Raw genomic sequence first — 26,473 nt, 5'->3', positions numbered from 1 at the left:
CAGTCTGCAGGTGCTGGACATCATACTTTAACTGGTCAACACGAAGTTTGGCATTCTGTCGTTTGTTGGGCGGCTCCTTGCTGGACAAAATCTCTAGTCATTCTTGCTGGCTGAATATCTGGTATGCTTGCTTGGATTTCGTTTTCTTTTTTCTTTTTTTGGGGGGGGGGGGTTTCGTCTTCTACTAAGTGCACAGACTGCTTGTCTGCCGTCTCCCAGCGTCCCATGTGAGACTGGATCTGGTGGACCTGTTTGTGCGTTTGCTGGTACAGCGGTTCCATGTTGCCAGCCCAGCTGGGTTTGGTTCCAGCTTCCTCCGAACCTGATTCTGCTTCTTGAGTGTGTCCCTTATGGGTGTGAGGAGTTGAAATCTGCAGTTTGTTGGGTTAAGCTGCAAAAGCGCAGGTGGTTCCTTTTGTGCCACTGGCACAGCTTGGACAGTGATGTAAATTGAGTAGGGCGGGGTCTCAGGGAATCACCAGGGCAGAGCAAACAGCAATGGCGTCTCCTCGACTCCTCGCCTCACTGCGACTCCGACTCCGCGTCTCCGCGTCCCCAAGTGCCGGCGAGCAGCTCTGCGAGAAAGCCGCCCTCACTTTCCAACCCGCTGCAAGGCCGTCCCGCCTCTCCCCATAGGGTTCTGGGACCTCAGAATCCCGCCCCAAACAAGCTCAGTGGATTCGAGAGTTTGTAACCCCTTTTGATTGAAAAACACACGCATCCAGTTGCAGCCCGCCTGGCGTGCAACTCCGTACCTCTGTTCTTGGTGCCTCTGCATATCCTACTCAGTCTCAATGCTCTTCTTTGTTTCCTTCCAGTTGTAGAACTTCCACTGGGCCAGCTTTCCCATGGTTGTTGTGGGAGGCAGCACACACAGGTCTGTACCTTATGCCACCATCTTGGTTCTCCCACGGGTTCAATTCTTGATCAAGGGCATACCTGGGTTGTAGGTTTGATCCCCTGCCCTGAGCGGGGCATATGCAGGAGGCAACCAATTGATGTCTCTCTCTCTCTTTCTCCCCGCCTCTCTCCCTTCTTCCCTCCTTTCCACTCCACCTAAAAGCTTCTGCACAGCAAAAGAAACCATCAACAAAACAAAAAGGGAGCCCAGTGTATGGGAGAATATATTTGGCAGTGATACATCTGATAAAGGTTAATATCCAAAATATATAAGGAACTCATACAACTTAACAAAAGGACGACAAACAGTCCAATTTAAAAATGGGCGAAGGACCTAAATAGACAGTTCTCCAAAGTGGGCATACAGATGGCCAAGGGACTATGAAAAATGCCCAACGTCACTGATCATCAGAGAGATGCAAATTAAAATGACAATGAGGCAACACCTCACACCTGGCAGAATGGCTACCATCAACAAATCAACAAATGACAAGTGCTGGTGAGGATGTGGACAAAAGGGAACCCTAGTACACTGCTGGTGGGATTGCAGACTGGGGAAGCCATTATGGAAAACAGTATGGAGTTTCCTCAAACAATTCAATATGGAACTGCCATTTGACCAGTGATCCCACTCTAGGAATATATCCTGAGAAACCTGCAGCACCAATCAGAAAGAATGTATGCACCCCTATGTTTATAGCAGCACAATTTACAAGAGCTAAGATCTGGAAACAGCCCAAGTGCCCATCAGTAGACGAATGGATAGAAAAACTGTGGTATATTTACACAATGGAATACTATGCAACTATAAAAAATAAGGATCTCTTACTCTTTGAAATAGCATGGAGGGACCTGGAGAGTATTATGCTAAGTGAAACAAGCCAGTCAGAGAAAGACAAGTATCACACGCTCTCACTCATATATGGGATCTAATGAACAAAATAAACTGATGAACGGAGTGGATCCAGAGACATGGAAGAGTGCAGATTCTTGGAAAGAAGGTGGGGGAGTGTGGGTGGGTGGGAGGTAATCAACCAAAGACCTTATATGCATATATGCATAACCCATGGACACAGACAATAGGGCGGTGAAAGCCTGGGGCGGGGGGAGTGGGAGCAGGCTGGAGGAGGTCAATGGGGGGTAAAGGGAGACATGTGTAATACTTTCAACAATAAAGATAAATAAATAAATAAATAAATAAATAAATAAATAAAAATTAATTAATTAAATAAAAGTAATGAAAAATATTGTCAGGTGAGGATTAACAAAAAAATTAATCTAGGAATTCACCTATCAATCTACAAAATGTTTATGAAAAAAATTTACTGTTATTTAAATGACATAAAAGAAATTTAACAAATGAGATAAACCATGTTCATGAGTGCAGCAATTTAATAATAGATGTGTTTTCTACCTAAATCAATCTATAAATTCAATGCAAACCCAAATTCCAGATATATTCTTTTAGAAACACAAAAATGAATTAAAAAATGCATGTGGAAGAGTTAAGACCCACAAATAGGAAAGAATGGCAAAAGAGAGATTGCCTGTATCAGATAAGATATACTAAAAAGCCACAGTTAAAAAGAGAAAGCAAAGGTGTATGACACATGAACAGACAAACTGATCAAGGGAACAGACTCAAGAGGCCAGAAACAGACACCAGTACATCAAAGAACTTAAGGTATTTCAGAATAAGCATCCTAATCAGAAGGAACAAGATGAATTGTTAAAAGATATAGCATTGGGGCCCTAGCCAGTTTGGCTCAGTGGATAGAGCATCGGCCTGTGGACTGAAGGATCCCGGGTTCAATTCCAGTCAAGGGCACGTACCTTGATTGCAGGCTCCTGGCCCTGGTCCGAGTGCATGCGGGAGGCAATCAATTGATGTGTCTCTCTCACATTGATGTTTCTCTCTGTGTGTGTCTCTCCCACTTCCTTCCCATTCTCTCTAAAAATCAATGGAAAAATATCCTCAGGTGAGGATTAAATGTGAGGTTAATGTGCAATTTTCTCCAAGAAGTTAATATCTTGAAGCAATCAAGGGCCAGTTTTTTCACAGTTAAAGGGGCAGCTTTAGTAATAAAAGACAATCTTAAGGGGAAAAGTTGCCTAACTATGGAAAATATCTTCCTTCATATCCACAGTGGCTTCAAATACCACAATGCTTGCTACAAATAATGCTTCGCCATTATGGTATGTGGCAAAGCTGTGAATGCAGGTGAAGAAACTGCAACACATTTTCCCATATTAAAATAACAGATTAATGGAGACTATACCTAGGATCAGAAGATGGCGGCATAGGTAAACACCGGAGATTGCTGCCTCGCACAACCACTTCAAAAATACAACTAAAAGACAGAACAGACATCACCCAGAACCACAGGAAGGCTGGCTGAGGGGAAATACTACAACTAGAAGGAAAGAGAAAGGCATACCGAGACTCAGAGGAGGCGCAGTGCGGAAGTCAAATACTAAGGTGCGGAGGTGCATGCGGAGCGGGCTGGCGGCTGAGGGCACGGTTGTCTGTTTCAATCGGGAGGGAGTCTCAGGCTCTGAGCTCCAGGTCTGGGCAAGTCTCTAGGGGACCCAGACTCAAACGGGAGAAGCAGGACTGTCTGGCATCAGTCGGAACTTGAGGGCAGCTTTCTCTCTGAGGTTTGCAGCAGTTGCTGGGACTCTGAGAGGCAGAGCCCCTGGGGACGGGACTGAGAGCAGCCATAACTGCTCGCTCCGCCTGCCCTGTTGATCCCGTGGGACCCACCCCGCCCAAGCCTTGCACAGAGGCATTTGCCGGATAGCCTCAGGCAAAGGCTAGATTAGCACCTCTCTAGAGGACAGAAGTTCTCACACTGCAGACACAGCTGACTCTCATAGCCAGTTAGCCTGGAGGTCAAATCACCCCCGGTATTGCCGACAACAATCAAGGCTTAACTACAACAAGACTGCGCACAAAGACCACTAGGGGGTGCACCAAGAAAGCATAAAAAAATGCGGAGAAAAAGAAACAGGACACAAATGTCAGAAATGGAGAATATAGAGCTCAAAACCACACTTTTAAGGTCTTTCAATAATTTTCTAGAAACTGCTGATAAACTTAATGAGATCTATAAGAAATCTAATGAGACCCTCAATGTTGTGATAAAGAAAAGCATACACTGACTGAAATAAAGAATATTATACAGACTCCCAACAGCAGACCGGAGGATCACAAGAATCAAGTCAAAGATTTGAAATGTGAAGAAGCAAAAACCACCCAACCGGAAAAGCAAAATGAAAAAAGAATCTGAAAATACGAAGATAGTGTAAGGAGCCTCTGGGACAGCTTCAAGCGTACCAACATCCGAATTATAGGGGTGCCAGAAGATGAGAGAGACCAAGATATTGAAAACCTATTTGAAGAAATAATGATAGAAAACTTCCCCTACCTGGTGAAAGAAATAGACTTACAAGTCCAGGAAGGGCAGAGAACCCCAAACTAAAGGAATCCAAAGAGGACCACACCAAGACACATCATAATTAAAATGCCAAGAGCAAAAGACAAAGAGAGAATCTTAAAAGCAGCAAGAGAAAGAAACTCAGTTACCTACAAGGGAATACCCATACGACTATCAGCTGATTTCTCAACAGAAACTTTGCAGGCCAGAAGGGAGTGGCAAGAAATATTCAAAGTGATGAATGCCAAGAACCTACAACCAAGATTACTTTATCCAGCAAAGCTATCATTCAGAATTGAAGGTCAGATAAAGAGCTTCACAGATAAGGAAAAGCTAAAGGAGTTCATCACCACCAAACCAGTATTATATGAAATGCTGAAAGGTATCCTTTAAGAAGAGGAAGAAGAACTAAAAGGTAAAGATACAAATTATGAACAACAAATATGCATCTATCAACAAGTGAATCTGAAAATCAAGTGAATAATCTGATGAACAGAATGAACTGTTGATTATAATAGAATCAGGGGCATAGAAAGGGAATGGACTGACTATCCTTTTTTTTTTTTTAATTAAATCTTTATTGTTCAGATTATTACATTTGTTCCTTTTTTTTTCCCCCCATAACTCCCCTCCTCCCAGTTCCCGCCCCACCCTCCGCCCTCACTCCCCACCCACTGTCCTCATCCATAGGTGCACGATTTTTGTCCAGTCTCTTCCCACATCTCCCACACCCCTTTCCCCCCCAAGAATAGTCAGTCCATTCCCTTTCTATGTCCCTGATTCTATTATAATCAACAGTTCATTCTGTTCATCAGATTATTTATTCACTTGATTCTTAGATTCACTTGTTGATAGATGCATATTTGTTGTTCATAATTTGTATCTTTACCTTTTAGTTCTTCTTCCTCTTCTTAAAGGATACCTTTCAGCATTTCATATAATACTGGTTTGGTGGTGATGAACTCCTTTAGCTTTTCCTTATCTGTGAAGCTCTTTATCTGACCTTCAATTCTGAATGATAGCTTTGCTGGATAAAGTAATCTTGGTTGTAGGTTCTTGGTATTCATCACTTTGAATATTTCTTGCCACTCCCTTCTGGCCTGCAAAGTTTCTGTTGAGAAATCAGCTGACAGTCGTATGGGTATTCCCTTGTAGGTAACTGAGTTTCTTTCTCTTGCTGTTTTTAAGATTCTCTCTTTATCTTTTGCTCTTGGCATTTTAATTATGATGTGTCTTGGTGTGGTCCTCTTTGGATTCCTTTTGTTTGGGGTTCTCCGCGCTTCTTGGACCTGTAAGTCCATTTCTTTCACCAGGTGGGGGAAGTTTTCTGTCATGATTTCTTCAAATAGGTTTTCAATATCTTGCTCTCTCTCATCTTCTGGCACCCCTATAATTCTGATGTTGGTACGCTTGAAGCTGTCCCAGAGGCTCCTTACACTATCCTCGCATTTTTGGATTCTTTTTTCATTTTGCTTTTCCGGTTGGATGTTTTTTGCTTCCTCGCATTTCAAATCATTGACTTGATTCTTGCGCTCCTCTGGTCTGCTGTCGGGCGTCTGTATAATATTCGTTATTTCAGTCTGTGTGTGGTTAATTTCTAGTTGGTTCCCCAATATAAGATCAAGGGTCTTATTAGTTTTCGTGTAGATCTCATTAAGTTTATCGGCAGCTTCTAAACAGTTCTTGAGAGACCTTAAAAGTGTGGTTCTGAACTCTATTTCTTCCATTGACAATTTTGTCCTGTTTCTTTGTCTCCGCATTTTGTTATGCTTCCTTGGTGCACCCCCTAGTGGTCTTTGTTCGCAGTCTTATAGATAAATCTTGATTGTTGTAGCTAATTCCAGGGAGGGTTTGACCTCCAGGCCAAGTGGCTATGAGAATCAGCTGTGTCAGCAGTGAGAGAACTTCTGTCCTCTAGGGAGGTGCTAATCTAGCCTTTGCCTGAGGCTATCCGGCAAATGGTTCTGCGCTGGGCTTGGGCGGGGCGGGTCGCACAGGATCAACAGGGTGGGCTGGAGAGAGCAGTTATGGCGGCTCTCAGTCCTGTCCCAAGGGGCTCTGCCTCTCTGAGTCCCAGCACCCGCTGCAAAGCTCGGAGAGAAAGCTGCACTCGCTCTGACCGAAGCCAGACAGTCCCGCTTCTCCCGTTTGAGTCTGGGTCCCTAAAGACTCGCCCGGATCTGGTGCTCAGAGTCTGCGACTCCCTCCCGATTGAAAACAACAACCGCGCCCTCCGCTGCCAGGCCGCTCTGCGCACTCCGCACCTCAGAATTTGACTTCAGCACTACGCCTCCTCTGAGTGTCCGTATGCGTTTCTCTTTCCTCCTAGTTGTAGGACTTCCACTCAGCCAGCGTTCCTGTGGTTCTGGGTGATGTCCCTTCCGTTTTTTGGTTTCACTTTTGAAGTAGTTGTTCAAAGCAGCAAACTCCGGCGTTAACCTGTGCCGCCATCTTGGTTCGTATCTGGACTGACTATTCTTGCAGGGGTAAGGGGTGTGGGAGATTTGGGAAGAGACTGGACAAAAATCATGCACCTATGGATGAGGACAGTGGGTGGGGAGTGAGGGCGGAGGGTGGGGTGGGAACTGGGAGGAGGGGAGTTATGGGGGGGAAAAAGAGGAACAAATGTAATAATCTGAACAATAAAGATTTCATTAAAAAAAAAAAAGAAGAAGTTAGTATCTCCAGACCAACATCTCCAAGTTAATATCTCCAGACAAGTCCCAGCCTTTAAGATCACAAAGGGACAGAAGGTGTTGCTACGAGCAAATGCTCATAGAAATTTAACTGTGCTAGTATTCCTATTAAAAGCGTTCATATTTTTATAGTGTTCTGATTACAAAGTTGCATACATTTTGAGCAACCCGTCCCTAACTTTATTTTTCCCATTGTGGATGAAAAGGTGCGGGCTATAATAAATCTAACCAATAACCTCACAGGGTGTTCTTATTATAAATTCCTAACAAGGCAGATGATGGAGGGTTGTCACACTCAGGCATATAACTTCTTTAGTGAAAGCTTCATCTTTGCCTTCGCAAGCCTGGTCCATAGTTTCTGTGCATCTAGATTTACACGCCTTTGATTGAAATGCCTCTTTTTCTAGGCCGCTCTTTTCAGACCCCTCAGAAGGTAACCACCCTCAAGAGAGCACATTGTTAACCAACCATCTCTGCCTTGCTTTCTCCCACCTTCATGTAATCTTCCTTAAATTACCTCTTTAATTTCAAATGCAAAAAAGAAACTGCAAACTCATTCTAGGAAGCATTTTTCATTCTGTTGAAATCTTGCTTCCAGGTGTATCCTCTGCCTGGCTCAAATGAATGCTAATAAGCTCTTTTTAAAATGTCACAGGCTTGGAAGTTCTTATCTTGCACTATAAAGCCTTACTTTGTGTTGCAGAACTTCAGCTGTGGGAGCTTTTTTTTGTTTTGTTTGTTTTTTCAAGAACTGCCAGTACTCAGAAGGCAGCAGGTCTTCTCTCTTCCAACAGCATTCTTGATGGGGCCTGGGTTCCCCTGACAGGTAGCCAGTTGCCAGGTGCGGCTTCCCTCCGAGAGCGGAACAACCTCCCAGGGGGCCTGTGAGGCGGTGCTCTGGAGTCCAGGCACCCGAGTCCCTGGGGTTCCCCTGTTCTATTCTCCCTCCAGACCCCCAAGCCGAGTGAAAAGTCCCAAAACTTTGACATGTACAAGCTTGAGGGTCTTGAGCTAGTCCTGACCTCTGAAGAGCTGTTTCCTCATTCTTTCAAGGGAATGGCATTTTAGAGGGGAGGGGTGTTGGAAATGCGGTTAAAAAAAAAAAAAGGTGATGGGATTAAGAAGTACTAATTGGTAGTTACAAAATAGGCATGAGACATAAGGTAGAGCATAGGGAATATAGTGCACATAGTTGTGAGAATAAACAAGTAATCTTTTCTGTCAAAGAAGGGAGTTTAGGCAGACATCATTTTAGCTTTTGTGACTTGCAGCTCCCCTGGTGGCCGCCACTTTGAAATGGCAAAGGTCAACCCCTCCCTTTTTCCTTTAAATTAGCCAATCGCACCAGAATGTGAGCCTAAGCTCTGACCAATCAAGAGTGAGGGACAGGTGAGGTAGGTCAGCAATAAAGCCCCCACCCCAGCCCTTGGTTTGCTCAGTGTGGGCGTTGCCAGACCATGTGCTGCTCACCCTCCTGCAGGAGTGAAGGTGTTTGCCTTGCTGTTTGGGTCCTCAGTAGCCTTTGTGTCCTACCAGGACCCCTGGCTCGGGGGCTCGCCTTATTTCTAACATAGTTAATAGTACTGTAATAACTGCCCTGACCGGTTTGGCTCAGTGGATAGAGCAGCGGCCTGAGGACTGAAGGGTCCCAGGTTCGATTCCGGTCAAGGTCAAGGGCATGTACCTTGGTTGCGGGTGGATGCGGAGGAGGCAGCTGATCCATGTTTCTAACTATCCCTCTCCCTTCCTCTCTGTAAAAAATCAATAAAATATATATATTTTTTAAAAAAACAAATAATACTGTAATAACTATTTATGGTGCCAGATGGGCACTTGAATTATCAGAGGGGACACTTTGCAACCTATTTGAATGTCTATCGCTGTGCTGTACACCTGAAATTAATATTTTTAAGTGTTGAATGTAGACTATAATCGAAAAATAAAATTAAACATAAATAAAATAAAACAAATGTGATGGCATTTTTATTTATTGATTTCAGAGAGGAAGGGAGAGGGAGAGATAGAAACATCAATAATGAGAGAGAATCATTGATCAGCTGTGGAATGGCATTTTTAAATCATGCTTTTGTTTTCTAATTTAAAAATCTGCCTTTGATTCTTGCCTTGTTGGACCTGGACTTCATTCCTCTCTGCGTCATCTGTAAAATGGGGCCTTTGCAAAGATTTAATGACACCAAGCATGCAAAGCGCAAGTTGTACATTAAGCCCTCTCCACCCCCAAACCCTCAGTCCAAGTTCCTATGAAGGGGACGGGGATTGTCCAGGGGTGAGTACTGACCGCGGAGGTAGAGGACGCCATGGCTGGAGGGAGGGCAGAGGCGGCTGTGCCAGCCCCAGGGACAGCAAACACGGCCCCCCAGCCCCGTCTTCCCCTCGGAGGCCTCACCACTGATTGGCCTGACGCCGAAACCGAGGTTTGTGGGCTGCCTCGCGCCGTGCGGTCCGAGCGCGGACTACATTTCCCCGCGTGCACTTCGGCACCCCCTCCCCCCGGCCCCGCCCCCGCCCCCGCGCACCCGGCCCTCCGGCGGAGCCCGCACCCCTGCTTCGTTAGAGGCTGGAGGCAGTAACTGTCATTGACGCAGCTCCTACTCTTCGCTCGCGAAGGGCATCCGTCACCATCAACCCCACCTTGGGCCCCGGGTTGGGCCCCGGCCCCCGCAGGGTCTGTGAGGCCCCCGTCCTTTTGCTCTCCTTCAGACGTCCGGCTACCGGGTCCCAGGGAGGATCCGAAGCCAAATTTATCTCCCCCGGAGGGTTCCTTCGGCCCCACGAAACTCCCACAGCGGCCCGCGGCTGGCAACGGGGCTCTGGGGGCCGAGGGACTGGGGCGGGCCTCGAAGCCGCACAGCGGGAGACTACAACTCCCAGGCGGCACCGCGGCGGCGACGACACGTCACTCAGGCACCGCCCGGCCCGGGGAAGCCTCGCGGGCGGGGCGGGGCGGGGGCGGAGGCGGAGGCGGGGGCGGGGGCCGGGGCAGACCCCGAGGCTGGTGCAAAAGATGGGGGCCGCCCGGCCACCCCGCGCGTGAGGAAGCCGAGGGGCGCGCCACCCCGTCCCGGGCGGGGCGGGCGCCCCACGGGCCCCTCCACTCCCGCCCCGCCCGGCAGCTGTGGCCCGGGATGCGGAGCCGGGGGCCGCCGGTGGTGCTGCGCGGGGTGAGAGGCGCCGGGAAGGGGCTGCCTGCTGCCCTCGCCCTCGTCCCCCACCGGCGGGCCCTGAAGGAATCGGGAGCCGGGCGGCTAGGCCTTCTTAGCGCCTGACGCTTGAGGGGACCGGTGAGCCCGCCGCCTCGCCCCCGCCCCGCCGGGACAGCGGAATCGGAGCGGCTTCTCCCTGCTCCTGCGAGGGCCCCCCGCCATGGCCCCCAGGAGCCCCCCGGCGCCCGCAGGGCCGGCCCCCCACCCCGGCCGCCGGGGCCCGCCCTCTGCGTCCCGCGAGCAGCCGGTGTGAGCGGCCTCGCCGCGCCCGCCCCTGCCCCATGGAGGAAGCCGAGGGGGGCGCGGCGGCCGAGGAGTGGGGCGCCACCCCCGCGGGGCCCATCTGGACCGCGGTGTTCGACTACGAGGCGACGGGCGACGAGGAGCTGACCCTGCGGAGGGGCGACCGCGTCCAGGTGCTTTCCCAGGACTGTGCGGTGTCGGGCGACGAGGGCTGGTGGACCGGGCGGCTCCCCGGCGGCCGCGTGGGCGTCTTCCCCAGCGACTACGTGGCCCCCGCCGCGCCCGCCGCGCCCGCCGGCCTCCGGCTGCCCCGGGAGGTCCCCTTCCACGAGCTGCAGCTGGAGGAGATCATCGGCGTCGGGGGCTTCGGCAAGGTCTACCGGGCCCTGTGGCGCGGCGAGGAGGTGGCCGTCAAGGCCGCCAGGCTGGACCCTGAGCGGGACCCGGCAGTGACCGCAGAGCAGGTGCGCCAAGAGGCCCGGCTCTTCGGAGCTCTCCGGCACCCCAACATCATTGCCCTCCGGGGCGCCTGCCTCAGCCCCCCGCACCTCTGCCTGGTGATGGAGTATGCCAGGGGGGGCGCGCTGAGCAGGGTGCTGGCGGGTCGCCAGGTGCCCCCGCATGTACTGGTCAACTGGGCGGTGCAGGTGGCCCGGGGCATGAACTACCTACACAATGAGGCCCCCGTGCCCATCATCCACCGGGACCTCAAGTCCATCAACAGTAAGTGGTGTCATCCCCCAGAACGTGCTTCCATAGGACTTCCGGAGGCCAAGCCGAGGTGGTGGGAAGTGGGAGAACCAGAAAACACTGCCGGGGACAGGAAGGGGCAGCAGTAACCTTCAGGGCGGGTGAGGCAGGCCTTGCCCATTAAGGGAGGACAGGGTGGCTCAGAAAGGTTGAAGGACTGCCTGCCTCCCAGGCTACGGTCACCGTCGCTCAACAAATCTGTATCAGTGAACACTGACAGGCCCTGCATTCCCGGTGTGAACAGGGCAGGTGCAGTGCCTGCCCTCCAGGCACCCCTGCCCACCAGGACTCCAGAGCCCCCCAGGACAGAGAAGCTGGCCTAGCGTGAGGGCTTCTCGGCATTGGCACCACTGACCTTTGGGGAGGGTGCTCATGGGGTCGGTCTTGTGTGTGGTAAGTTGTTGAGCCGCATCCTTGGTCTCTACCCACTAGATGCCACTAGGCATTCCTCACCCCAACCCCACCTCCAGTTACGATAAGCAAAAATGTCTCCAGACATTGCCAAGCGTCCCCTGGGGGGCAAACTTGCCCGTATTGGAGAACCACCTCCTGGCGTCCCGCTAAGCCTCTGGTCCAGCTGAGGCAAACTGGAAAAGACGAGGGAGGAGGAAAAGGAATGTGCCTTATGTAGAAGCCTCCAGGCTGCCAGGCCTGTCACAGGCCCTCAAACGTTGATTGGTTGTTCAATGAGGACCGAGACCTGGTAGAAGGGAAGGTTCCCGGGGACCCACGTCTAGATCAAGGATCTTCTCGTGATGTCAGCAAGTATTAACTGAGCACCTCTTATGTAGGAGCAAAGCAGGGACGAAGATGGCCGTGATTTCTGCCCTAATAATACCTACAAACGAGAGATTTCATTCATTCCCAGATATTTCAGGAGCGCCTGTTGTATGGGTCTTAAGGATACAGCAGGGGCAAAATCCTACTCTCCTATCTTCCTCTGCCCCTTCTCACTTCCTTTCATTTCTGCATGTATTTATTCATTCTTTAGTTTGGTATTTACTGGGCTGGATCTTGTGCTAAGCTAGAGGGATCAATGAGAAATGAGACCAGCACGTTCCCTGCACTCACATGAACTGTGAAGGGTTCCCCTTGGCCCTCACATCGCATCTATTTCTGATCCCTGTCAATTCTACAGGGATCAGAAATTTGTTTGAATCCATCCCATTATTGTTTATAAGTTTGTTGCTATGCCCCCACCACCTCCTAGAACAGAGGGGTGAGCCTTACCTACCAGGCCTGGCATTCGTACACTCAACCGAGAGCTACCAAGTGTTCAAGGTGTGCCAAGCCCTCTACCAGGACTGGGGAATGAAGGAAGACAGACATAGATGGTCCCTGCCTTCGTAGATGCTCATGCTCTACTCTGAAACGCTGGGTAAATGGAGGCAGGACTACGGGCAGGCTCCTCTTGAAGGCTAGGGCACCTTCTAGGTTCTTCCTCACCCTGCTGATTTCACAGCCTGCAGCTAGGTATAGAGACACCGCTCCCACCCCCAAGTTGTTGTGTAGCCAGTGCCACCTGAACAGAGGGTTGGTAAGACTCCAGGCCAGGACTTCCTGCTCTGGCAACGGGCCTGCTCCATGCCTGAGACAGAGGATACAGGCCTCCACGGCACAGCGTCCCCCAGTCATCCTCCCCTAAGGAGTCCTCATCTGATGTATCATTCTCACTGGTTCTTTCAACCAATAATTCTTAAGCAGAATTAAGCATACTAGGCCCTGTCCTAAATTTATAAAAATTTATAAATTTTTAAAAATATTTTCAGTTTATTTCAGGGAAGAAGGGAGTGGGAGAGAGAGAAACATCAATGATGAGAGAGTGATTGATGGACTGTCTTCTGCATGTCCCCTACTGGGGATCGAGCCCGCAACCTGTGCATGTGCCCTGACCGTGTCCTCCTGGTTCATAGGTCAATGTTCAACCAGTGATTGATATTTAGATAAAATTCCAGAGAGTACCGAGCTCCGAAGGAAATGAAGCAGATTAAGGATGGGGCAGAGAGAGCTCTTTAGATCAGCTGGTCAGGGAAGGCAACATTCGAACAGAGACCCGAACCAAAAGGATCCAGCCTTACAAAGATGTGGGCAGGGCAGAGGACATGAGGAGGGAAAGAGTGTATCTTGTTAGAGAGTCTGCAAGACCCCAGGAGTTGCAAGAGTAGGAGTGAGGCAAAGGTGGAAAGGTAGGCAGAGGCCAGATCCTGTTGACCTTGGGGGCTACAGTGAAGACTTTGGGCATTTTATTCAATGTAGTGGAAGCCATTAGAAGGTTTTAAGCAGGAGAATGACATGATCAGATATATTTTTTAAAGGGAACTGATTTAGGCCCAGCCTGGAAGACGCAAAAATAAAGTGTATGACCATGGGGTTGTTCCCTCTGTCACAGGATCACTCCACAAACAGGAGCAGTGGGGACCCCAGAAGGGAGTATTTCTCATAGTTGGAGTCACAGGCTAGAGAGTCACGGGAGGCTGCCAGGAGGAGGCGGCATTTGAATCAGGCTTGTAAAAATTGACAAGATTACCAACTGTGTGACCTTGGGAAATGTACTGATCTCTCTAACCCCTTCATCTGCCAAATGGACATGATAGTAGAATTACCTCATTGTTATTTTGACTGGAGAAGTAACTGGGAAGGGTCAAAGATAAAGGTGGAGAAATAAGAAACAATTATGGTGGCATCACACACTAATAGTAATAGCTAACATTCTTAAAGGACCTACTGTTGCTTCAGGCAATAAGTCTTTGCTACAGCCCTATAAGGTAAATACTATTATTATTATCATCTCCATATAACAGAGGAGAAATCTTGGTGTTAATAAAAATAAATTATACAAGGTTATGCAACTAATAAGTGGCAGAGCTGTAATTCCAGCCCAGGCTGTACACTGTGCACTTTGGGGTCTCTGTTTGATAGAAGGTAGTAGAATGTCATAGGAGCTAAAAGATTGGGCTTTGGCGACACATCTGGGCCTTACCTCACCGTTTTTAAGCTGTGTGATCTTGGCCAAGTGACCTCATTGCTCTGAGCCTTGGTTTGCTAGTCAGCAAAATGGGTTGCTTGCTAGTTAATTTATGTAAATGAATATAATGAAATGAATACTAATATAAGTGAAACACTTCATGTAATTCTTGGGGTGCTTAGCACTGTGCCTGCCACATCATAATATCCTGATAAACACCAGCCATGATTATTATTAGTATTGACGGTAGGCAGCAAGTAAGTTGGAACCATTCGGTATGCTTCGGGGATATCTCAGTCAGATTTTGTCACAATACTGTTGTGTAACAAACCACCCCCAAAACTCAGTGTCTTCAAACGCCTTGTCATTTATTACTGCTCATGCATTAGCAGGCCAGCTGGAGGGTAAATGATTTAGGCTGGGTCAGCTGGAAAGGCTTTGCTCCGCGGATCTCGCATCTTCCTTGGACCAGCAAGGCATGTTCTGCTGATGGCAGAAGTGCAAGAGGGCAAGCCAGCACACGAGGCCTCTTAAGGCCTAGGCTTGGTGCCCTCACTCCTGCCTCACTCTACTGGCCAAAGCAAGTCATATGGCCAACCCAGAGGAAAGCATGGGGACATGCACTCTGCGTCTTTAGTGGAAAGATTTGCGAAGTCATGTGGCAAAGAGTATGTCACAGAAAGGAGTAGAATTGGGGCCATGACATGAGTGCAGTGACCACAGGGATGACAAAGACAAAGGAAACCTTGTTCATCCCTTTGGCTCATGGTTTGTAGCTTCTACTGGGGAGGTTGGGAATTCAAGGCCTGGACCAAGGCGAACCAAGGCCTTGGCCATCGACCTTTCACTGAGCTCCCCAGCGTCCAGGTTGGGGCCAAGAAGTACTCCTGGAAGTTGTAGGGATTAGACCGGCCACTTGAGGTGGGGGACAGAAAACAAGTAAAAAAGTCCAGCTGGGGCAGGGCCGGGACATGCGGTCTACAGCCCACCAGGTCTGGGGTGACCCCTTTCTTCCTACCCCACAGTCCTCATTCTGGAGGCCATCGAGAACCACAACCTCGCGGACACGGTGCTCAAGATCACGGACTTCGGCCTCGCCCGAGAGTGGCACAAGACCACCAAAATGAGCGCTGCAGGGACTTACGCCTGGATGGCCCCGGAGGTTATTCGTCTCTCCCTCTTCTCCAAAAGCAGTGACGTCTGGAGGTGCCGATGGGGCTTGGGAGGCCTCTTGGAAATGGGGGGGGGGGGGTGAGCAGGGGTGAGGGCAGAGTGGGAGGGACAGTCTCCCACTGAAGCAAGGTTCTGGGCCTGGCGAAGTGCTGGCCACGTAGGACCAATAGACGGGTACCAAAGCAGGTCTCTGCTCTGATAGCAAAAGTGGCAGCTGAGGAGGACTTGGATTGCAGTAAAACAAACACACACAAAAACAAAAGCAAAGATGTAGAGATTGGATGTTGTCAGCACTAACGGCCCTTCAGACACCATCCATTACACAGCCCCAACTTGTCAAACAGGAAGTTGAGACCTTTGGAGACAACCATTCATGCATCCATCCATCCAACCGATAGTGCTGGGTGCTAGGGATACAGCAGAAATAAAAACAGACACATTCCCTGCTTGCAGGGATAGTAAACAAGCACACAAGAAGCTGGAAAAAAAGCTGTTTTTAAGAAAATTGTGAAGTAATATAAGTTTATTCACTAGAAGAAGTATTAGATAGCATTATGAGCCAGGAGGTTGACGGAAAAGAACTCTGAAGGCTGGAGGACTCCTTGCAGAAGGCTTTTATGAGACGTGATAATTGAGCTGCATCCTGGACGACAAGACTATGCAGAGTTTGGGGGAGGAAGCTTCCCGGTCAGAGGGAACAGCTCACACAAAGGAGGTGCTGAGGGGAAAATATGATTTGTGGGACCAGAAACGGCTATGAGGACCTGCGTGGTTGGCGAGAGCAGACGAGGAGGAAAGTGGTGGGAAACGAAGGAAAGAGCTGGAGGGCCTCTTGGATGAGGCACCAGCCTCTGTTTTATTCTAGCATAATGGACGCCACTAGAGGCGTTTATGAATGATGCGATCTGACTCGGCACTGGAAAGGCTGCCTCCAGTTGTAGGGTGGAGAATGGATGGTAGGGGAGGAGTGGGAGTGGGAGGCCGGTGAGGAGGCTGTTGCCATCACCAACAAGACTTTGTGGTGGCAGCAAAACTCTAACCCAGGGCCTGCTGCTGGGAGCGAGCCCCCACTGAGGCTCCAGATGGGCCAGGCAGCAAAGCCACGGCTTTGGGCAGACAGGATCTCAGCTAGAGAGCACAGTCTCTGGGGGAAGTCCCGAGACTGTCTCCACGGGAGGCCTCATGTGTGGTCCCAGGCACTTAGCAGAGCCGCGTTTCCGTGGCAAGGAACAGAAACCCCAAATAAAAACAAGGCTGAAGCTTTTGCTGTCATGTGAAGCCAGGACTGATACAGTGTTAGAGACCCTTAATGGGGGTGTCATTGACATGGGGCAGGATAATTCTGCTTGTGCGATACTGTCCTGGACTTTTCAGGACAAAGGTGTCCATGGCTCGAGGCAGCCAAGCATCAGTAGCACTCCCCGGTCATTGTGACAACCAAGCATCCCCCAGGCTTCCGGGACAGGGAAGGGGAGGATCATGCCGCCTCTAACTATAAGCCCCTCGTGTTGCTCCACCTCCCATGGCCTCCATTCCCAAGTTCACCTCACGGTCCAAAATGCCTGCCTGAGCTCCAGCTTTTATGTCCACATTCCAGTCAGTAGAAAGGAGAAACGATTGGCGGGGCACCTCTGCCCTTTAAGGCTACTTCCCGGAAGTTAGTTGCACACTACACCCTCCTACATCCCTCTGGCCAGAGCCAATGTCATGTGGGCATAATGGGCTGCAAAGGAAGATGGAAAGATTATTTCAGGCAGCATGTGCCCAGCGCAAATTCACCAGTCCTGTCGCTGAGGGGAGGGGAGGCTGTCAGCTGCATGAGGGCAGGGGCCGCATCTATCTTGGAACAGTGCCTGGAACAGTGCCTGGCACACTGGATGCTTAGTAGGTACATGTTGAATGAATGCACGTGGGGATATGGCGGACATGGGAGGCACTGCACAAAGCAGTGGTCGAGATCCAGAGGAGCACAGCTTACTAGGGAAGATGGGCACGCAGGTGGCTGTAGCACAGAGATGCACGTGCTGGTGCTGTGGAGCCATTAGGGACATTGTCATGGGCATCAGGCAAACCTGAGTCTGAGTGTGGCTCTCCTGCTTACTAGCTGTGTGACTGTAGGCAAGCAGCTTAACCTTTCTGAGCCTACCACTCTGCTCATCAGATAAAATGGGGGTCATACCAAGACTGCCTTCCAGGGCTGTTGTGAGGATTACTGAGTGCCTAGGACAGTGCTAGCCATAAGAAAGTACTTTATAAACGTTAGATAGTGTTAACTTGTTTTTGTGGGTAAGTGCCAAAGGTTCTATGGGAGCATAGAGGAGGGACCTCTAACCCAGCTTTGGAGGCTGTGAAATCAAGGAAGGCTTCCTGGGAGAGGGAGCACCTGAGCTGAGACTGAAGGGACAGTTACAAAGGGAAAAGTGTTCTTGACAAAGGGAACAGCCTGTGCTAAGGCCAGAAGTTAGGAAGAACAGGGCCTGTTCAACTCAAGTGTAGCTGCAGGATGAAGCTGAGGCTGATACAGAGGCTGAGAGTGCTTACAGGTGAGTCTGCAGGGTCACCGAAGGTCAGGGCTAAGGAGGGTGGGCACAGGGGACCCACTGAAGGTTTCCAGGCAGGGGCAAGGGAAGAGAGAGCAAAAGCCAGACATCAGAGAGCAATCTCTGCACATCTATTTGCGATCAGGACAGTGGAGGTCAAATTAGGTTGTTGTGGCCTCTTTGGCCAGGCTGAATGTCGGGGTGAGGGGGGCGCACCAGGGAACTGGAGGCAGGACTGGGGTATAAGTGAGGATTGGGGTGGATTGTGGCATCACCCCTCCCTCTCCCCCACCTGCAGCTTCGGGGTGCTGCTCTGGGAGCTGCTGACGGGTGAGGTCCCCTACCGTGAAATCGACGCCTTGGCTGTGGCATATGGCGTGGCTATGAACAAGCTGACACTGCCCATCCCCTCCACGTGCCCCGAGCCCTTTGCCCGCCTACTGGAGGGTGAGCCAGGGCCCCGTGGAGAGGGAAGGCTCAGCTTGGGTGGCAGGGGCCCGTGCGTCCAGACCTCGCCCATTCACACCCATCCATACCAGTGGGCCCAGGAGTGAGAGAGAAGGGCTGGACCCATCAGACAATGACTCCCCCACAGTTGGCTCCATGGCCCCCAGACCCTTACTCTGACCAGGCCCACAGTTCTTAGGGCAATCTGTTAGGATTCATTGGCCCTAGGATCCCTCCCCGATCCCTGATTCTACCAGCAGTCAGATCAGGTCCCTGGGTTTCTCTCCCAGAGTTTCAGAGTGAAAGATTGCCAGGAGTTTGGGTTTGAATCCCTTCCCCTCAGCTCCATGGAAGCTGTCTGTGTACAGCCTCTTAAAAGTCCTGCCTTTCACTGAGCAGGCTGATGCCCCAGAGCATGACCACTGACATCTCCACTCCCACCCCAGAGTGCTGGGACCCAGACCCCCACGGGCGGCCAGATTTCAGCAGCATCTTGAAGCAGCTTGAAGTCATAGAACAGTCAGCCCTATTCCAGATGCCACTGGAGTCCTTCCACTCACTGCAGGAAGACTGGAAGCTGGAGATTCAGCACATGTTCAATGATCTCCGAACCAAGGAGAAGGTGAAGGCAAGGGGCCAGGTGGGAGGGATGGACAAGACCCCTCAGTTCTGATGCCTTGGGTGGGTAGGGTCCCTTCCCGAGCCAGGGCCCAGGGACCCTTTTTGTCGAAGAAAAGACAGCCTTCTGTCAGTGGGTTAATAAGAGAAAGGCACCCTGCCCCGAAGTGCTTACAAGTGATACTACCTGAAATCGGGGTTAGTTTTAAATACTACAGCAAACCGAGAGGGAGAGAGGAGAGAAGGAAGAGGAAGATTTGCAAAGTACAGACAATTGTTAGATGATGGGAGCATGGGGACAGACTATTCTCTGCTTTCATGAATGTTTGAAGTTTTCCTAATTGAAGAGTTAAAAAAATTAAAGAGAAAAAAAGACATTCTTTCTTTGGGCTAACACAGCCCCCGGCCCTGGCACCCAACCTTTGTGCCCCCAATTTGCTCACACAGCAGGACACTCCTAGGCAGGGCCCCAGCCAGACCCCTCAGCCCTGGGTCCATCCCAGGGGCAGAGTAGCCAAGCCCTCCCCCAGCCCCGTCTCCCCTCCAGGAGCTCCGCAGCCGTGAGGAGGAGCTACTGCGGGCGGCCCAGGAGCAGCGCTGCCAAGAGGAGCAGCTGCGGCGGCGAGAGCAGGAGCTGGCGCAGCGTGAGATGGACATCGTGGAGCGGGAGCTGCACCTGCTGATGTGCCAGCTGAGCCAGGAAAAGCCCCGTGTCCGCAGACGCAAGGGCAACTTCAGGCGCACCCGCCTTCTCAAGCTGCGGGAAGGTGGCAGCCACATCAGCCTGCCCTCTGGTACTCATCTCTGTCAGCTTGGAGCGTCCCTAATCCAGAGTTTATTGCTTCCTTTTTTCTTTTCTTTTTAAAATATTTTTAAATATATTTTTTTATTGATTTCAGAAAGGAAGGTAGAGTGAGAGATAGGAAACATCAATGATGAGAGAGAATCATTGATCGGCTGCCTCCTGCACACCCCCTACTGGGGATTGAGCCCACAACCTGGGCATGTGGCCTTGACCAGAATCGAACCCAGGACCCTTCAGTCCGCAGGTGCTCTATCCATTGAGCCAAACCAGCTAGGGCTTTTAAAATATATATATATTTTTAATGCTAAATACCACACACACACAAACCACCAAAAAACTGTACAGCTTAAAGCATTAGTATAATCACCCTACAGCCACCCAGATGCCCTCCATGTGCCCCCTCCAACACCCTGCAGCCCCCTGAGAGTAACCCGTCTTGACTTTCAGGGCAGTCACTTCTTTACTTTATAGTTTTGTCTCCCAACTATTTGCTTAATAACTTTTACTCTGCCTCGTTTTCCTCCTTGCCAGTAATTTGTTGAGGACACATCATTTGTCCTGTCCCCACAGTCTAGATTTTGCTGCTTGAATTGCCCAGTTTTCACTTCACACGTCCCTGTGTCTCCTGGATTTCCTATGAATTGGTATTAGGTTAAACCATATGAAATTGCTGATGTTCAGCCATTTTTGATCTACAAACACAGGTTTCACATGGATCTCAAGGCTTAATTAGTTTCAAGTTTAGGTTTGATTTTATTTTTTTTCAAAGACTGCTTCCTGGGTGATGTCAGAAGGCTCATTATGCTGGTTGTCTCTCTGTGATGTTACAGCCACAGCGCAGTGCCTAGAACAGGACCAGCTCACAGAAACACAAGCCACATGTGTGATTTTAAATTTTCTAATAGCTACATCAAGAAAGGGAAAGAGCCTGGCCGGTGTGGCTCAGTGGTTGAGCATCAACCTATGAACCAAGAGGTCACAGTTGGGTTCCTGATCAGGGTTGCAGGCTCGATCCCCAGCTGGGGCGTACAGGAGGTAGCCAGTCAATGATTCTCTCTCATCATTGATGTTTCTATCTCTCCCTCTCCCTTCCTCTCTGAAATAAAGAAAATTACATGTATAAATATATGTGTGTGTGTGTATATATATACATATACATATACACACACACACATATATATGTCTGTATGTGTGTGTGTGTGTGTATATATATATATGAAAGAGAAACAAGTGAAATTTTAATAATATAATTTATTTAGCCCAATATATCTAAAATGTTATGGTTTCACATATAATAAATACAAGAAAGACTTGTTAAAGGAATATACCTTTTTTTCCCCATACTAAATCTATGAAATCCAGTATGTATTTTATATTTACAGCACATCTCAATCCAAGGGCTGAATTTTCATCAAAAATACTTCACCTGTCTTTAGACTTCATAAAATATTGAAAAAGCAGATTTATACACCCAGGTTGTTCCATACATGCTTAATTGTTTCTAATGACCAAATTTGCATATTCACCTTTAAAAGTAAACTTAAATTAATTGCAGTTAAATAAATGAAGGTACAACTCTCCAGTTCCTGGTTGTATAAGCCACATTTCAAGTGCTCGATGGCCACAGAGTGGACACTCAGGCCTAGGTTCTCAGTGAGGGCAGCCGCTCTCAAACCTGAATGTGCATCAGGGGCACCTAGAGCACTTGTTCCTCCACAGTTAGATGTGCCTTACCCTCAAAGCTGCTAATTCAGGGAGGGCCCGGGAACCTGCATTTCAAGATGCTTCCACTGTGTCGATGCTGCTAGCCTGGGAGCCACACTTGGAGAACCACCGTGACATGAATACAAAATGGTGGCACTGCTTCTAGGGAACTGCCCTTCTGTAAAGGGAACTAACTGCTCAGGTGACCCGTGGAACCGTTTGCTTAGGGAAGTTTCTGCTTTGCAGGCTTTGAGCACAAGATCACAGTCCAGGCCTCTCCAACCTTGGACAAGCGGAAAGGATCCGATGGGACCAGCCCCCCCGCAAGCCCCAGCATCATCCCCCGGCTGAGGGCCATTCGCTGTGAGTATCTCCCAAGGCCCTGACCAGCCCATCAGTCAGCAGACTTCTCTGAACACATTTTTTGCTCCAAGCGGGGGATCAGCGGGGAACAAGACAGGCAGGGTCCACTCCCTCATTCTCATGGGGGAGAAACACAATGAACACATCAGCAAGCAGACAGGATCGCCTTTTTAGGGATGAGCACTATAAAGGAAACCAGGGGAGGGAATAAAAGAGAAGAGTTGCTGTTTTGTATCAGGAGGGCCTGTTTGAGGCGCTGGGTTTGAGCAGGGACCTAAGTGGTAAGAGCAGGAGAGACGTGCAGAGATCTGAGGAAGTGTCCCTGGCAGAGGGAACAGCAAAGGCAAATTCCAGAGGTGGGAACAAGCCTGGCATGTGTGTCGGCCCAAAAGGCCAACTGGGCTGGAGTAGAACGATCGGGGTGCAGAGCAATAGGTCAGGGGTTCAACAGGGGCCAGATCACGCTGGGCCCTGAGAGCTGGATGAAGAACCTAGATTCCATTTTAAAGGTGACAGGCGGGCTGTGAGCAGGCAGCAATGTGAAAAGACACTCCTTTCCCTCTGGCTGCCGTGGGGATGTGGATGGTAAGAGGGCAGAGTAAGGGCAGGAGACAAGGGAGGTGATGGGGCTGACCCAGGGTAGGGCCTTGGAGGGAGAGATGGTCACAGTAGGGGCTGCCTGGCAGGGGTGTAGCTGCATGGTTTGCTGATAAATTGGAGGATATAGGGCTGACTCCTGACTCTTGTTCTGCCCCATCATTCACCCCCAGCCTTGCCCCACACACTGCCTCCTGCACACCTCTGTTTGGGCACCAGCTTTGTGCCAGGCCTGGGGGTCATTCTCATGGGGGACACAAAGACAAATAACAGCCATGCAGTGGAGTCAGTACTGGTATCAGGGTGCCTTCAAAGTGTGGCAGGAACAGAGAAGACACAGCCTTCTGACCCTCCAGGGAACAAATTACTCCAGAGCTGGAGGCTTGAAGGGCATGCAGCCAACCATGTCAGGGAAGGGACTGAAAAGGCACAGAATTCCAGGTGAAGGAACAGCCTGTGCAAAGGCATGGAGGTGTGAAAGCACCCACCTGGGAACCTGTGGACATGGGGTCCCAACCACGGCACTTACACCCTCTGCCTGCATATCCCGACTCTAGCTCCCCTCCCTCCCTCCCTCCCTCCCTCCCTCCCTCCCTCCCTCCCTCCCTCCCTCCACACCAACCACACGGGCCTCCTGCTGTCTGTGCCCATTCCGCGCTGTCCAGTCTCAGGGCCTTGGCATTTGCTGTTCCCTCTGCCTGAAATGCTCCCTCCCTTGTATCTTCTTGACTCACTCACCACCTGGTCTTTGCCCAGTTTCTCCTCCCACGGGAAGCCTTCCCCAGCCACCAGGGCCCTGTCCTGCCTCATGTTTCCTGCAGCACTTGCCTCCTGCACAGATGACTTCCCTGTGAGAGCCGTGTTGATCCTCTGAGGCTGGGGTTCGTCTGCGCTGTCCACTTCTGTCTTTTCAGCACCTGCCACAGGTCTTGGCACAGAACAGGTGCTCAGTAAACATTTGAGAATGAGTGGATGGGTGAAGGGTTAGGCTGTGAGGAGTGATGGAAATGAGGCTGAGGAAGTCAGCTGGGAACAACATGGAGGGCCTTGAATGCTGACTGAGGAGCCGGGCTGTCGTCCTGGGCAGTGAGGAGCTGTGGAAGGATTTCGAGCAGAGAAGGGTCATGATTGGAGTTAGAATCCAAGATCCTTTGAGCTTCCAGGTGGAGGATGAATCCCAGGTGGGGAAAGTGAAGCTGGGAACCCAGCGGGTCAGACTTTCCGAGACCCAGTAACCAAGTGGCTTTTCTCGGCCCAGTGACTCCTATGGATGGTGGTGGCGGCGGCAGCACTGGCAGCGGTAGTAGCGGCAGCAGTACCTGGGGCCGCAGCGGGCCCCCGAAGAAGGAAGAACTGGTTGGGGGCAAGAAGAAAGGCCGGACCTGGGGGCCCAGCTCCACCCTGCAGAAGGAGCAGGCTGAAGGAGAAGAGAGGTATTGGTGGCTGGAGCCCACCCGGTGCCCTACCCCCAGGCCCATGGCCACCAGAAGGCCCACCCCCCACCCCAACTCTGTTTGCCCTGCAGGCTGAAGGCCCTGGGGGAAGGAAGCAAACAGTGGTCATCCAGCGCCCCCAACCTGGGCAAGTCCCCCAAACACACCCCCATTGCCCCAGGCTTCGCCAGCCTCAATGAGATGGGTAAGAGGACGAGGGTGCCTTCAAAAGGGAAGGGAGAGGACATTCCCTGGCTGAAGGGGAGACTGCCAAGACAAAGGGGTTACCCTTCCCCAGGGTTTCGGGGGGGAGGGGATTTCACTGGGCCAGAGTGTAGAAAGCATTCCCAGAAAGGGGACAGCCCGCCCCTGGGGTGTGGGCATCACTCCCAGGGGCAGGGGGCTTTAGGGGAAACAGAGTGGAAAGCCATGCTTAGAGGACTTGGGGGCTTGCTGTTTGAGGGATCGTGGGGGCAGCCCCTTGCTCCAAGTCCCCAGGGACGCCTGGAGTCCAGTGCCGGCCCTCTCTGGTTGCAGAGGAGTTCGCGGAGGCAGAGGGAAACAGCAGCGGGCCCCACTCCCCCCACAGCACCCTGGCCTACCTCGAGGTGCCGCTGCCCACCCAGCCCTCCCCTGGGGTGCCGCTGCCCCCCACACCCACCCGACCCGCGCTTGGCGCCCGGCGGAGGCGCTGTGAATTTGCGCTGCTGGGCTGTGCCACGCTGCTGGGCGCGGTGGGCTTGGGCGCTGACGTGGCGGAAGCGCGCGCAGCGGATGGTGAGGAGCAGCGGAGATGGCTCGACAGCCTCTTCTTCCACCGCGCTGGCCGCTTCCCACGGGGCCTCAGCCCGCCTGCACGCTCCCCTGGACGCCCCAACGCAGCCTCCGCCGGCCCTGGCCTGGCGCCTTCGGCCACCCTGGTATCGCTGTCCTCCGTGTCCGACTGCAACTCCACGCGCTCACTGCTGCGCTCCGACAGCGACGAGGCTGCGCCAGCCGCACCCTCCCCGACGCCCTCTCCTCTTGCGCCCTCGCCCAACGCCAACCCCCTGGTGGATCTGGAGCTGGAGAGTTTCAAGAAGGACCCCCGCCAGTCACTGACGCCCACCCATGTCACAGTCACTGCCACACGCGCTGTGAACCGCGGGCACCGGAGGACCCCCTCGGATGGGGCGCTAGGGCAGCGGGGGGCGCCAGAGCCCACAGGCCCTGGCCCTGGTGAGTGAGGCACCCTGTGCCCCGTGTACAGAAAATGGCCCTTCTTCCCTGCCCTTCCAAGGTCCGATGTCCCAGCCCAGCTGCCACCCCTGAGCTGCCCAGCGGGGGGGGGGGGGGGGCGGGGGGCTGTGTCCCCCTGGCCCTCACTGCTAGAGGCATTGTGGGGCCCCAGGTGATTGTGACACAGGAAGAAGCAGAGGTGACATTAATGATGGCAATACCTAGAGCTAACAAAGAATTACAGCGAACAGTCATGCGCCAGGCCCTGGTCTCGGTGCCTTTGTTGACCCTACAAAGATGACGGAAACATGAAGGAGTTAGGTACCTCCTATCAGGCACTGAGCTAGTCTCACCATTGTTGTTATTGGACCTGCTCCTCACCCATGTGGGGAGGCGCTGTTATCCCATCTAGAGATGCTATCATGCCTCAGGCCTCCGTACCTCCGTAGCTTTTGAGCTCTCTTTCTGACCTTAGCCCAGTGTAAGAGATCTGGGAAGCATGAGGGCTTTTTCTCCAGCAGGTTTTTTGAGAAAAGTCAGAAATTCCGATTTTCATGTCAATGCTCCTGGCTTTTCAATACCACCCTCGGCTCCACCTCACTCACCTCCTCTGATCCTCTCTTACCAGGCCCTCGAGATCCCCTGGACTTCCCTCACCAGGCTCTGTTTCCCACCCACCTCCAGCCCCCTGAGTTTCCTGGCCGCCCCACCACCCTGACCTTCACCCCAAGACCCCGGCCTGCTGCCAGCCGCCCCTGCCTGGACCCCCGGAAACTGGTCTCCTTCGGCCGGACACTCAGCATCTCGCCTCCCAATAGGCTGGACACTCCAGAGAGCCCCGGGCCCCCCAGCATGCAGCCCACGCTGCTTGACATGGACATGGAGGGGCAGAGCCAGGACAGCACAGTGCCCCTGTGTGGCGCCCGTGGCTCCCGCTGAGGCCTGCCCACTGCCACCCGCTTGGGCAGCCATGAATGTAGCACCCCAGGCCCTGCCCCAGCCCACCCGGCCACAAGGCAGGGGAGGCCCTGGGCAGGATACTCTATTTATTGGGGAAGGGGAGTGGGAAGAACACTTAATTTATTCCTTTGTACCCTGTGCTTGCCCTGCAGCATGGGGGGGAAGGGGGCAGGGACACTCAGGGACAGGGCAATGTGGGGGATTTGGCACAAAATGCAGCATTAAAGGTAACCCCTGCCCCCTGCCATGCTTGCTGTGTATCTTTCCCTAATCCTGGCTCATCCCCTAGGGTTGCCCCCCACCCTTGCTTCCTCCTGGGCCCCTCTGGGTTTCTGAGGTCCAGAGGGTGAAGCGCCGCCTGTGTCCCCTCCCTGGTTCCCACAGAAGATCACACAAAGAG

The 26,473-nt window shown here is 51.6% G+C and overlaps 1 protein-coding gene across 4 annotated transcripts; it reads left to right on the top strand.

Annotated features, from left to right (window-relative positions):
* The first annotated feature begins 9,983 nt into the window (after window positions 1-9,983).
* MAP3K10 (mitogen-activated protein kinase kinase kinase 10) lies at window positions 9,984-26,318 on the top strand. Of its 4 annotated transcripts, none has more exons than XR_009448815.1 (10): window positions 9,987-11,223; window positions 15,241-15,421; window positions 18,227-18,375; window positions 18,822-18,997; window positions 19,541-19,787; window positions 21,749-21,865; window positions 23,721-23,895; window positions 23,988-24,100; window positions 24,485-25,113; window positions 25,742-25,876. XR_009448815.1 is itself a non-coding variant. In XM_059666542.1 (10 exons), the coding sequence occupies exons 1-10, from the start codon at window positions 10,539-10,541 to the stop codon at window positions 26,050-26,052; spliced, it is 2,835 nt and encodes a 944-aa protein (XP_059522525.1). In that variant the 5' UTR covers window positions 9,987-10,538; the 3' UTR covers window positions 26,053-26,318. The 4 variants fall into 4 exon arrangements, 3 of the variants coding, with proteins under 3 accessions (XP_059522527.1, XP_059522526.1, XP_059522525.1); XM_059666542.1 differs by having other exon boundaries at window positions 24,433-25,113; window positions 25,742-26,318; XM_059666543.1 differs by lacking the exon at window positions 18,227-18,375 and having other exon boundaries at window positions 9,985-11,223; window positions 18,775-18,997; window positions 24,433-25,113; window positions 25,742-26,318.
* Window positions 26,319-26,473: the final 155 nt, after the last annotated feature.

The sequence above is a fragment of the Myotis daubentonii genome, chromosome 15 (genome assembly GCF_963259705.1).
Source record: "Myotis daubentonii chromosome 15, mMyoDau2.1, whole genome shotgun sequence".
NCBI lineage: Eukaryota > Metazoa > Chordata > Mammalia > Chiroptera > Vespertilionidae > Myotis > Myotis daubentonii.
This window is presented reverse-complemented; position numbering and strand designations above follow the sequence as displayed.